Source organism: Pneumocystis jirovecii (assembly GCF_001477535.1).
Source record: "Pneumocystis jirovecii RU7 chromosome Unknown supercont1.2, whole genome shotgun sequence".
Classification (NCBI taxonomy): Eukaryota; Fungi; Ascomycota; class Pneumocystomycetes; order Pneumocystales; family Pneumocystaceae; genus Pneumocystis; species Pneumocystis jirovecii.
Genome location: NW_017264776.1, coordinates 364,238 through 377,870, shown reverse-complemented (window position 1 = coordinate 377,870; position 13,633 = coordinate 364,238). Strand labels below are relative to the sequence as shown.

General features: G+C 30.7%; 6 protein-coding genes across 6 annotated transcripts; 2 read left to right on the top strand and 4 right to left on the bottom strand.

Annotated features, from left to right (window-relative positions):
• Window positions 1-236: 236 nt before the first annotated feature.
• On the bottom strand, window positions 237-3,014 carry T551_00494 (MCM DNA helicase complex subunit MCM3; the record flags this gene model as incomplete). The annotated part of the gene is made up of 6 exons (XM_018372760.1): window positions 237-1,615; window positions 1,662-1,816; window positions 1,858-2,551; window positions 2,593-2,735; window positions 2,776-2,885; window positions 2,928-3,014. 6 exons carry the CDS (start codon window positions 3,012-3,014, stop codon window positions 237-239), a joined length of 2,568 nt encoding a protein of 855 aa, XP_018231096.1.
• A 191-nt stretch (window positions 3,015-3,205) lies between these two features.
• T551_00493 (uncharacterized protein) lies at window positions 3,206-4,059 on the bottom strand (the record flags this gene model as incomplete). The annotated part of the gene is made up of 3 exons (XM_018372759.1): window positions 3,206-3,468; window positions 3,519-3,726; window positions 3,781-4,059. 3 exons carry the CDS (start codon window positions 4,057-4,059, stop codon window positions 3,206-3,208), a joined length of 750 nt encoding a protein of 249 aa, XP_018231095.1.
• Window positions 4,060-4,351: 292 nt separating this feature from the next.
• T551_00492 (uncharacterized protein) lies at window positions 4,352-7,467 on the bottom strand (the record flags this gene model as incomplete). The annotated part of the gene is made up of 9 exons (XM_018372758.1): window positions 4,352-5,001; window positions 5,048-5,751; window positions 5,793-5,983; window positions 6,027-6,513; window positions 6,558-6,638; window positions 6,684-6,808; window positions 6,849-7,025; window positions 7,065-7,300; window positions 7,353-7,467. The coding sequence occupies 9 exons, from the start codon at window positions 7,465-7,467 to the stop codon at window positions 4,352-4,354; spliced, it is 2,766 nt and encodes a 921-aa protein (XP_018231094.1).
• Window positions 7,468-7,606: 139 nt separating this feature from the next.
• On the top strand, window positions 7,607-8,441 carry T551_00491 (uncharacterized protein; the record flags this gene model as incomplete). The annotated part of the gene is made up of 4 exons (XM_018372757.1): window positions 7,607-7,691; window positions 7,751-7,872; window positions 7,928-8,183; window positions 8,230-8,441. The coding sequence occupies 4 exons, from the start codon at window positions 7,607-7,609 to the stop codon at window positions 8,439-8,441; spliced, it is 675 nt and encodes a 224-aa protein (XP_018231093.1).
• Window positions 8,442-9,068: 627 nt separating this feature from the next.
• T551_00490 (ribosomal protein S4) lies at window positions 9,069-9,775 on the top strand (the record flags this gene model as incomplete). Its single annotated transcript, XM_018372756.1, has 2 exons — window positions 9,069-9,440; window positions 9,485-9,775. The coding sequence occupies 2 exons, from the start codon at window positions 9,069-9,071 to the stop codon at window positions 9,773-9,775; spliced, it is 663 nt and encodes a 220-aa protein (XP_018231092.1).
• Window positions 9,776-9,893: 118 nt separating this feature from the next.
• Window positions 9,894-12,399, bottom strand: T551_00489 (adenylate cyclase-binding protein; the record flags this gene model as incomplete). Its single annotated transcript, XM_018372755.1, has 7 exons — window positions 9,894-10,210; window positions 10,252-10,372; window positions 10,424-10,771; window positions 10,820-10,911; window positions 10,987-11,236; window positions 11,986-12,001; window positions 12,047-12,399. The coding sequence occupies 7 exons, from the start codon at window positions 12,397-12,399 to the stop codon at window positions 9,894-9,896; spliced, it is 1,497 nt and encodes a 498-aa protein (XP_018231091.1).
• Between the last annotated feature and the right edge of the window lie 1,234 nt (window positions 12,400-13,633).

The window sequence follows — 13,633 nt, the reverse complement described above, 5'->3', positions numbered from 1 at the left end:
TTCGTTCATATTTAAAGGATTTATAATAATTTATATCTTTTAAACTTTTTTTTGCCGTCTGCTCGAAATTTTGCAGTAAAAAATAGTATACGGTATGACATGAAAACTAGGTTGACTTGTTAAGTAAAATATTAAGATATTGACTAATAATTTTGTGCAAAAATATAAAAATGCCATAATATAACTATTATAAATATAAAAAAATAATATTTAAAACGATAAAATATTTTGATAACTTAAATTTTATAAATAATATTATTGGAAACCATGATTTTATTTTGATCAGCAAGTTTATTAAGTGCAGCATTTGCTTCATGAGGTGTGAACACTTCTTCCTGTGCTAGACCCTTATTAATTTCTGCCAATAAATCGTTAAAATGAACATATTCTTCACTAAAGAAAGGTGCTGTAATAAGCTGCGATAATTTAGATGAAAACAATAAAAATCTAGATGGTGATATAATCTGCTCAGAAGATTGACTGATTTGGGTACTTTCTTTAAAAAGGCTATCTTGATCGGGTTGAGATTCTGAACCAAGTGATTGTGTTGAACCCCATGAAACTTGTGTTTCTTGTTGAAAATCCAATTGCATACTTTTTTCACTAGGCTGCTCTTCTCTATAACCTGAATCATCAATATCATCTATAGCTATATCATTGTCATCAGTATATCGCTTTGTAGTAGATTGCCTAGTTGATCTTCTCAATTGAAAATTCTCACTCTGTATATTTGTTCTCCTTTCCTCATTTTCCTCGCTTTCACTATCTTGATTCGTTTGAAGCCGAAGTCGTTTACGCCGTTCATCTTTTACAACTTCTTTAAATAAAGAGTATCTAAGAATTTCTTCTGCAACATATGCATCTTTCTCCTCAACTTTTTGAGATAATCTGACTTTTGCATGCGCAGTTGATAAACGAATAAGTGTTTCTAATGTTCGTGCAGTTATTGGTGATGTTTTGCGCTGATTAGCACCTAACTCGTCATTTCGTAAAGCACTATATGTACTTATTATATGATCAGCTGCTCCTTTTGTAAGTATAGGTTTAATTCTATTTTTTGCGTATTGAATATATTTTTTTAAAAAAGAAATACTCAAAATTTCATCATTTTTTGTTTTTTCTTTATTTGAAAGACCATTACAAAATATCTGATTTGATTTTTCATAAATTAAACTGTCTATATTATTTTCCACACCTATAGATAAATTTTTTCCGTAATTATCTACAACAGGAACACCTTCCTCTGCACCAGGTGCTAAATAGCGATGCATACGTAATACATGTTCAGAGATAGATCGATCACGTGCTTCATCAATATCATCTGTAACAACAAATAAAAGATCGAATCGAGATAATAAAGAATCAGGTAAAGCAATATTACGATGAGGATCTTTGTGAGTATCGTACTGACCATAGACAGGGTTTGCTGCAGCAATAACACTACATCTTGCGTTAAGAGATGTATGAATCCCTGCCTTTGCTATAGTAACAGTCTGTTGTTCCATAACCTCATGAATTGCAATACGATCAATATCAGACATTTTATCAAATTCATCAATACAAATTACTCCACGATCTGCTAATACCATAGCACCAGCTTCAAGACGACGTTCTCCTTTTGATATTCAGTAATTAAAATGATAAAAATAAATATAACATACCAGTTTCTTTGTCAGTCGTAACAGCAGCTGTTAAACCTACACCGGAAGATCCACGCCCAGTAGTTGCAATAGCCAATGGCACAGTGTTTACAATAAAACGAAGCATTTGAGATTTTGCAGTAGATGGATCACCCACCATTAAAATATTGATATCACTGTATAATATTATTTAAAAAATATAATATAACCACAATACCCCCTAATATGTGTTCCATTATCAAGATTTTTCTCAATTCCTCCAAGAAGAAGAAGAAGGATTGCCTTTTTAATATATTCATATTCAAAAATACTCGGTGCAAGAGACCGAGAAAGTAATTCAAAAATATTCTTTTTCTTAGAAAGTTTATTTATATTCCGTACATCTGTATCTGTAATAGTCATCTGTGCAATACCTCCGTTAACCTTAGATGACAACAAAATAACATTATTTGCAATAATAAGTGTACGAAAAGTAGAGCTTGATGATGATGCATTTCTATTCCCTAGGGCCCTATAAAGACCTACTAATTGAACACGGTCACCAGGCTTAACACGATCAACTAAATCATCGTCCATAATTACGTCAATGCTCCTTGGTAATTGCCCTGCAGGTGCTTTTTCAGGCATTTCTTGAATAGAAATAGTTTGATGATCGCGGTAAACCGAATACCCAAATTCTGTTGTAAGAGGATTCCCATTCTCATCTTGTGTAGGGTAAACAGCAGAAGTTGGCAATTCATTGCCTATAGTCGTAACATCTCGATATTCTCGGTAATGAAAAAGATTAGTTTTTTCACAATAATGAACAGATTTAACAACTTTTGGGTGTACAAGGGAACACCTAGTAACAATTCCTTCAATACAGACAAGTTTTCCTAAATATTGAGCACGAATACTGCGTGGAGTAACATCTAAAAAATGTAAAATCGATTAATACAAAAAAGAAATATACGCTGGTCTCCAAATGATCCAACAAATCCAATATAAAACAACATATCATCTACTTTATGTTTTGTAATATCTCTTACAGTTAAAACAACATCACGTAAAGCTTTATTAAATGGAGGTAAATATTCCGCTGGTTGATTTAATAATCTTATATATAAGCCAAAAAAAGAAAAACATTCAATACTACCCATCCGCAAAATCACGATTATAGTCTCTGATATCATCAATATTAACAATTAACCGTCTTTCTTCAAGATGAAGCATACGCCTGATTGCTTCATGATAATTAATGATATTCTTTCAAAATTATTAATTTTTTCAAAAAAAAAAAAAACTCACTGGATCATCTGATCTATGATCTAAGTATTCCTGCCATATTCTAACTCGATCATTAAATAATTGGTCCTGCAACACTGGCAACTCCATTTTCTTTAATTTTTGTCATCGATATGTATAAGGGTTGCCAGAAAGTTAAAGAAAAAAGAAAAATAAAACAAATTTACAGCCCAAATGTGTTAAAGAAGATGCTTATTTCAAAACTATATTCTGAAACAAAATTTTCTGTAAAAATCAAATTTAACACATTTCATATATAAAAATATTATTTGAAACGTATTTTATAAAGATATAGAGAGATCAGATATTCGTAATGAACTATCTTTCTGAATTTGTCGAATAGCTCTTTCTAAATGTGTTTGAAAATCTTTGTTATCTATAATTTTCGATATAGTGTAGATTCTGGTAGTATTTAATAAAAGAGTATCATGATTATTTGTATTTTGTAAACTAGTTCCATAAACTTTGTCCAAAGATGAAGATGCAGATAGGTTAAAAAGATTGTTTTTTAATAAATAATCGAGGTGTTGTGCACCATGAAACGCTATAAAAACAGTTTATCATTAAAGAAATATTTGAAAACTATTATAGCACCTTTCCAATGGGAATATGCCCTAAACAGTAAATAAAAGCCAGGAATATTAGGAATGATTGGTATTAAAGCCACAGGAAGTGTAAATGGTGCCCCAATTATAGAAAAGATCATCCGTCGTTTATGAAACATTATCTTACGTTTAACTAGATCAGAAATTGTAAAAATAACTTTTTCTGGTCCAAAAGACGTAGGGTAATGAACGGTAACCTTTTATTTGCCAGAAATTACTTTTTTTTCTTCTTAAAAATATAAAAAACATACTTTGTTTTGTATTCCTTTCATTTTATATATTTCATGCATTTTTTCATGAGAAGGAACATTTTTAAGAGTCCATTCTTCGTATGGAAGTCTGTCAATCATCTGATTTCCGATTTTTACTAATTTTTTCTTCCATTTAGTCTCAGAATTTCCCCATTTTCCCCAAATATTATTAACTTTATTTGCAAACCTATCAATTAAAGAAAGATTAGAAATAACTGATTTTTGACAACAATATAGAAAATGACGTTTTTTGGTAATTGGAATAATATAGAATTTCATCTTATTTTATAAAATATTTTGTAAAATTAATGTATTTTTTTTCCAAGTTTTGTCTGCGATATGATATGATACAAAAAAAACAAAAAATATAATGTTTTTACAATACTTTATTTTTTTTATCTCTAACAGATTATAGAAAATTATGATATTACATACTAAATTATAATTTATATGTTTAAAATATTTAAATTTAATATTTTAAATAAAAAATAATCTGTTGATTCATTTTGATAAAGAAGAAAAAGGCTCCTTTAAGTCAAAATAATAGTAAATAAGTATAAATGTTAAAAAATTAAAGATATTTTGTAACGAAAAGAGCATCAAGTTCTGTATAAATATGCTTATCGATAGCCAAATAATGAATCTTTTGAACAAATTTTGTAATGAGTTTAATGAGAGAAGGATATAATATATTTGTCATAGAAATAAGAGAATTAACATCAAATGTATTTAGATGAGATTGATAATAAAAAAATGTTTTTGAAAAATTGAGAATAATTGAGAAGATATCTGTAATAATATGAATTAAAGACGCCTGAGATGAAGTAAGAAAACATGAAAAAAGAATATGATCGAGAATGTCTGAATGAAAATCAACTAAAGAAGTAAATATGAATTGAGACGAATTAAGTTCAATGTTAGTCAAATATTTTTTCAGTTTTTGATAATTCAAAGGTAATACGATATTAAAGATATAACAAAAAAGAGTATAAATAAAATAACGAGCATGAAAACGAAATCCTAAAGTTATTTTGAAATGATTAAGCATTTGTTTATTTGTTTTAATTTCAAATAGTTTTACAACAACATTATTCATTCGTATAAGACGTAATAAAAAGTTAGTTAATCGATCATATTTAATTAAGCAAGAATTTGTTATAATCTCGTTTAAAGGAAATGGTGGTGTATAAACAATTTTTAAAAAATCAAGTGCTTCTATATCTATATGTTTTTTAGAAAAGTATATAATGAAATATTAGAAACAAACTATAAGGATCTTTAACCTGTTCAAATTCTAATTCATCAATTTCTTCAATAAAAAAACTCAATCCACCTAATAAAGTACTTTCAGTGTCGAATCCTTGTTTACTTAAAAGGAATTCATGCCCAAAAGTATCGATTAAAATAGTTCGCAATGCTATTGTCAATTCAGCAGATTTAGGAGGCCATTGCTCTTTAAGTCCTGTTCTAAAATTTAACTCTAATGAATATTTATTATGTTCTAATGCATAACCAAATAAAGCATATGAAAGATTTAATACAAACAACCCATCTTTAAATAATTTAGCCTTCCAAAGTAATGAAAAATGACGTTCTAATTCTACATCCTTAATAAATAATTTCATGATAGCACTATTTACTAAATTAGATTGAACAATTAATGGTATTATAAAACAATGCATAGACACTAGGTCAATTGGCACTATGTCTTCCTCCAAATGTGCTATGTTCATATTTTTATTAAATAGTAATATATGTTTATCTGTAATATTGCTTTCAAAAAGATTAATTGATTTTTTAATAGAATCAACAATTTCCTGTTTTGAATGACTAAAAAATTCAAATTCAGATATTTTTTGAAGCTTTTCCATTTTTTCTAAGTCTATTGTTTCATCATATTTATTAAAATTTTCAAATTTCTTAATTTCTGTTTCCATAATTTCCTTATATAACTTCATTTGCTTAATTAAACTGAAAGTATCAATATATTAAATATTATGAAGAATTCTTACTCATTTATGTCTTCCCAATAAAATTTCCATTCTAATTGAATATTTATGTTTGGCTGATTTATTTTTTTATATAATATTCTACATAAAGGATGATCAGGCTGGATTTTATAAAGAAGTCTAATAGATTTTCCTGTATTATAAACACTTTGAAAAAAAGATTTTGGAAGATAACGACAATCTATATTATCTATCTTGTTTTTGTTAATTAACTCAATATATTAATATAGATTTTACCTTAAAACAGTCATCTAAATTTATATTATTTTCAAAATAAGTATTTATTTCGTGAATAAAAAATCCAGAATTTTTTCCTTCTTTCCATAAATCCATTTCATTAGGTGTTTTTCTTTGAAAACCGATCCATTGTTCTAACATTTTTAACCATGGACAACTTGAATATTTAAGCAAAAATCTTGATACTGACAAAATATATTTTTTTCCTGTATATGAATTCTTATACACAAAAGTATATAGGATATTTAATAAGTCGATTCCTTGTTTTATTTCATGAAAAGGTGGCTCGGGAAACATTTCCAAATCTCTAAAACACAAAGCAGCCAATTTTCTTATACATTCTTCAATATCTATATATTTTTGAACACAATTTAGTAATAAAAGCGGTTCTTTAATATCGCTTAAATCTGAAACAAAAGTATCATTATAATTTCTCAGTATTTCTGTAATACAGGAAACAAATGCTAAAACACAGGGATCGTAATTTCTAAAAATAATTAATTAATAAATAGACGATCATATTTATACTACAATGCATTCTTTTTAATAGAATTAATAAAAAGTTGAAGCCTAGATGTATGTGTACCAATACTCATAAAAAAATTAATTATACTTATTTTATTAATCAATTTTTATAAAGAAATAGAAAAAATATACCTTTTGGTTGATTCTTTTGTACAACCTGTTACTTTTAAATTTTCAATTAATAAAAAAAACCTCAAACGCTTTTTATCCCAAGAAAAAAGAGATGAAGATTCTCCAAGAGAAAGTAATAAAAGAGACTAAAAATAATTAAAAAAAAAAATCATGAATATAACTTACTTTACATAACAAAAATGGGTCTACTAATATCCCAGCTTCTTGTGATGAATAAATATGATTTAACTTTTTTACTAATAAAAGATCAAATATATGCATAGACTTTTCCGTCATGAATGGGTTTATATATGGCTTTAACGATGGATTCTTAAATACATCCCATGACATTTCTTTCGAATACTTGTTTGGTCAATATAAATATAAAAGAAGGAAAATTACATATAAAATATCATCGTCCAACCAGATATCATCATGTTTTTTCATTTTATCTCCATTATTATCATCAGAATCCATCAATTTATCACTAAAAGGTTTATTTATCCCCTGACTCCTTAACATAATTTTCTCTGCAATACGAGCAATTAAGTCATATCCAAATGGCCCCATATTATACAATTCATTAAATCTCGTCTGAAAACAAACATCATTTAGAGAAGATGCCTCACGTATCTTTTCTATTCTTTTATTTAGATAAATTCATATCAATTACAACAAATTCATTTTTACCATGAAAATTTATTTGTTTAATCAATTTTGCATTTTCTCCCAAATTTTTTACAGTTTCTAGGTTTTCAATGCTTCTAAATCCATTTTCAATATCAAAAAACCCTTTTTTTTGCATATTTTGGCAAGTTTCAGATATTCTTATTTTTTATCAAACAGGTGTCGTCATGTTCAAACACTAATTAACCTCATCTTTATTTAATAAAATAAAAAACTGATAAAATTACTTAAAAAACCTTAAAAAACCTTAAAAAACAATGACAAACAAACATAAAGAACATGAATGGACTGTAGACGAGGAAATTGCACTTCTTCGGGCGGTTTGCAAGTACCGGCCAATTGGTAAGGCGTATAATGAAGTAGTAAATCAGATGGAAAAAAAATGACTAAAAACATACCAGGAATACATAAACATTTCCGTATTATTTCAATAATGCAAGAAATGAACTCTTTTATGATAAAATCAGCGGATATTTGGGAAAAATTGAAGACTTTATACAATCTTGAACTTCTGGATGAAATTGTATGATATTCATGTTATTATATGTTTCTAGCACTTTTTAATGTATATATATTAGTCAGAACGCTTTAGAAATGGAAAGGATAACCAAAGAAAAGAAGATTTGGCACAGGAACCGTATTTTACAGAATTTCTTTTACCATGGGAAGAATATGGTGAAATTATGGAAGAACATAGAAGAGCAAGCAATAGTACATCAACAAGTCCTCCCCATTTGCCCCACGGGGTATATGAAGCAGATCGAGGAGCTGAAGAAGGTTCAGAGATTGAAACACTTCAAACAGAAAGTCCGGAACCGGAAGCAACAGATGATGGTTAATTTTGAAAAACCAATACATTGGAATATATTAATTAAAATAGATTTTCAATTTTATACAACAAAAAATCTAAAAAAGAAATATTTAGCCTTACGAATTATGCGCCGAATGCCAAAGAAGACAGAAAAACAAGTCTTAACGTCGGAAAAGAATCATTCTTCAAATGCATCTTCTAACACTCGTACATCAAGGTCTGAAAAAATTACACAGAACACTACTTCGAATACACGTCGAAGTAATCGAAATAAACGTTGATCATTTAAATTGTTAACACGTTTTCCAGTTTTTAATTTTTATTCAGGAGTTTTATATTTTTAATGCATCGAATTGCATATTTCTTCATAAAAAGAGCACTTTTATGAGTGATTATCATAAAGGTTTTAAAAATCCAGAAAAAATCATATTTAATAGTCATCGGTTTTAGCTTTATTAAAGAATTCAATATATATATCAGAATACGGAAACAAAAATACACTTTTCATCTACTTTTTGAAAAAATATGTATTTTTCAAACTTTTTTTAATCATTACTCAAACAAACCATTTTTACAGTATTCCAACTTTTTAAAATACATCCTAAGGTCTACTATTCACTTAATATTATATACTTTAATTACAAATTAATCAATTTACTCTTTGAAATTATTTTCGATTTTTACATTTTTATAAAATAACAATTTTCTTCTACAGTTTGAATATATTAAACAAATAATATCATCATCATTGAATATTTTTGCATATTAAGGTTTAATTTATTATTAAGATATACAACTTTCGAAATAATCATCGGCACTTGAAAAACTTCAGTTTCAAAAATAAAAAAGCTTTTTAAAAGAAATAAAAGACAAATAATATTCAAAGAAAGTTTATAAAAAGAATTTAGATGCTAGGAAAATCAGCAAAGTTATTTCCAAAATATGGAAAAATAAAAATGAATTGGTCAAAAGAAAATTTATATAATATGACAAAAAAAAATATTCCAATTCATGGAAAAACACTGTATAAACAAATGTGGTCTGCAAAAAGAGAGACTCGTGCATACCATGGTGAAACGCTTCGTGAACATCAATGGTTACGGCTCTTTAGTATTGGTGAAGTAGAAAAAAGAAAAACAAAAGAATTATCTGCAGATAATACCTATTCAATTCTAGAAAGACGGTTAGATACAGTGATTCACCGTGCATTGTTTGCATCTAGTGTTAAACAAGCAAGGCAAATGGTAATTCATGGAAAAGTAAAAGTAAATGGAAAAAAGGTATTTTGAGGTCAAATATAAACAAATAAGTGCTGATTAATTAGATAACTGATCCAGGATACTTCTTAGAACCTGGGGATATGTTCATTGCAGATGCATCTACTGTTATAAGGAATACAGGCTCTCCCGAAATGTTTCAACAGAAATCTTCAAAAGAGATTCTGCCAAATAAAATTGAACGATTTATACCACGACCGTATATGGGTCCGTTTGCCTTCATTCCAGCATATTTAGAGGTATCTTATTTAACATGTTCTGGTATATATCTTCGTCATCCTATATCACAACCAGGAAAATCAGAAATACCAAGTCCTTTTCCCCCTGGTATTTCATAATTCTTTTACTTAGTACTGGGCTAAATGTATAAATAGAAATTCATTCTTTAGTATACAGCTACTACATAAAAAGACGAAAAAGAAACATACAATACAATAACAATAATAAACGATAAACTTAGCCTGCATGCTCAACAAAACTAGTAACAAGTTTTCCATCGACAATTGTACTTTTAAGCATTCCCGGTACAGGACACTCTTTATAATCACCATCGCATCCTGTATCAGGAACATGGACATTAATACTATCATACTTGGTTGTTATGATTTCAGTATTAAGATGATTAGACGAAAGATATATTTGGCAATTACTGCATTGATCAAGTGTAATAGTTGGTATGTAATCGAGAACCTGGAATGTAAGTGAAGAGCACCGGGTAAATTCGATACTTGAAATCAATGTATCTACCATTAATCCGCAATTTGTCGATTGATCTAGTAATTAGGAACTAAAAACAGAGCAAATTCAGTTATACCCATGTATATTGCATTGGCTTTTCCTCTCAAGTGAATTGTGGATTTTTTGCAGTTAAAAATATAGACCGTCTGAACCGCTTCAAGATCATCAATAACGACATTTTCGCACTCAAAATTCTCCTTCACCACATTAGTCTTACATAGCCCTCCACAGTTGGTATTTTTTCATACAATAGTCCAGCGGTTTCCCGTCAATATCTTTCTACAAGGTAACTTTGTTTTTTTCTCCTCAACCACCATACTACAAGGCGATGGACTTTCAGATGCACCGCACAATGGCCTGGCAGGCGCATGCTTCTGTGTTTTTTCACCCTTATTGACTTTACGCAACTTGGACGTAATCGATTCCCCCATATTCAGCTCTGCAAACACCGATTCAATATTAATTGGCTCTGGAGACTCAATTTCAGGCAAAGAGGCATCCGATGGTGTCATGGCAGCATCGCCCATGCTTGCTGCATCCATTCCTGATTCTGCTGTACGTGCTATATCATTGTTTTTGCGTTCTGCTTGCGATTTCTTTCAAAAAATTAAAACAAATCCTTCCTGCTTCATCAAACCTACTACCGAACTCCGCGTAAACCCCTCTGGATAATACTTTTTAACATATGCCTGCAATTCTGCAAGAAGTTTCATATACGCATGTACCCATGCGGTTTCTGTTGTGTTTCTGTTCCTATTCAGCTAAAAATTACCCTATTTTTACATGAAAAATTGCCTTTTTTTCAAAATACGGTCTGCATAAAACTGTGCACTGTCTCTCATGTCCTGTATATATCCTGCTGCTGCTGACCCTGCCATTACCCACCCAAGTGCTGCTGCACCTTCGCTTACCATCGATAAATGATTCAATACATTTGTTCCTCGTCCTGTATCACGTAGTGCCACTACCTGACTTAATGATCCCTCCAGAACATGAAGTGGTGCTGAATTATCTATCATAAAGCATTCTAAAGCCGAAAATGCATCAGAGACTGCCGATGCCTGTATTCATTAGAACCTGTTTGCAGATACTGCAAATATATCCGGAGCGCCTATGCCGCCAAAAAGCACACATATACAATGTATATAGCCTATACACCCTATATAATGTATATAATATGTATACAATGTGTATGTAGTATATGTAGTGTATGTAGTATCTATAATGTATGTACTATATAATGCATAGCATATGCAGAGTATGCAGGATATATATACTGTGTATATGGTGTATATAACACATATAGAATACATATTGTGTATAATGTATACACAGTATATAACATGCATATCGTGTCTACAACATATATAGTATATGCAATGTACACACTGTATATACTGCTGTGTATATACTATGTGTATATTATCTATACAGTATACATACAATACATAGACTGTAGTATACACTGTACTATAGATATGCTCTGCACTGTACGTGTACATAGTATATACACTGTATATACTATATAGTGCATACAATGCAGATATACTGTATACACTACACATATACAGAACAAATGCAGCATACACTGTACATATACAATACAATGTATATAGCATAGATTAGGTGTATACCGTACATACTGTGCAGTGCCACTTTGCATACACTACATACACGCATACACAGCACATACAATGTATATACAGCGCATATAATATGCATATAATATGCATATAACGCGCATACAACGCGCATATATACTGCATATACACCGTATACACTGACTATGCCATACACACTGTGCATATACACTGCCGTACACTGCACTGCGCATACAGTGCGCATACATAACGCATACATAACGCATATACTTCGTATATACACGGTATATACCATGCAGAATGCCAGCGCTGCGGTATATGCGCAGACTTGCCTGCTGTGCAACCTGTCCACCCAACTCATGGCTCAAAGACAAATACTCGTGGATCAGCGGTGCTAAAACCTCCTGCAACGTTGCGCTCTGTCCGTCACTGTCGTCAGTGTCCTCGTGTGTTTGGTCACAGCTATTAGACACTCCAAGAGTCTTCTCAAGCCGAGATGTTGCAGTTTCAAGTCTGAGCATATCAGAGCCTTTTCTGCACACATATGGTGTAAACCTTGCAAGCAACCGCTCTAAGCGGCCTTCAGGTCCGTTCTCACGACGCGTCTTTGCGTTGGTAATCATCGTATGTGCATAGAACGATGGCGAGCGATACACATGTATGCGCATACAACGCGCATATAACGCGTATATACTATATATAACACGTTGTATACACGTGCATAGTCTATACAATGCATATACAGTGTATATACGCGCTGCATACACGCTATACACATGTTGTATGCGCGTTGTATGCGTGTTGTATGCGCAGAACATAATATACATGTTATATGCAGTGTGCACAGCATACGTGCATAGTGTATATATACAGCATATGTGTGGTGTACAGTCTACATGTTGCTGTATATGTGCATTCTATGTGCAGTGTATGCGTTGTATGCACAGTGTATACATTGGCATATATTGTGTATATACTATGTGTATACAATGCATATAACACACATACACTGCATATACACTGTGTATATATAGCGTATATATATATATAGTGTATATACTCTATATATTGCTATACATATGCGTTATATGGATAGATATGGTGTGTACAATGCAATGTATAGTATATACAATACGCATACAGCACGCATATACAGCGTATATATGCGTATATATGCGCATATATAGTGTATATACAGTATATATGCGTATGCAGTTGCTTGGAGAGGCTTCGAGCACCCACGCCGAGCACACAGCAGACTAATGAACTGGCTTTGGGTCTCACTTGTCCTCTGCACATGGCTGTCAGCGGTACGGCCAGCGGGACTGCTTGCAGTGCAGATAGTGCCGCATGAAACACAGTGCTTTTACACACACGTTGACCAAGTAAATCGTAAAGTTGCATTTTACTTTGCAGTAAGTTTTAAATACAATACGTCAGCAGTAAAAAGAAATGTATATTATTAAGTATTTCTATATTTATAACACACTTTGAGTGCATTTAAAGTGCAGCAAAGCCCACTTAAGTGCACTTAAAGTGCGTTGTAGTATTGGGTGTCTGTCATTTCTAAGGCATAGAACAGCCTATAGAGGTCTTATTTGCATGGTATATGCGCCTATTTTACGAATATATGCACTTATTTCACGGAATATATGCACTTATATGCTCATACATGCTATACATTTGTAGAGCTAATGTTTGAGCGTATAACATATACGTAAACTGTGTAAGCAATAGGATACAAGCATATGGAGATATATGAATGCAAATGTGGAATCAATGGGAATATATCTGCGTGGAATTGTATATTTATACACATATATATGCATATATATGTATATCATATGTATATATTTA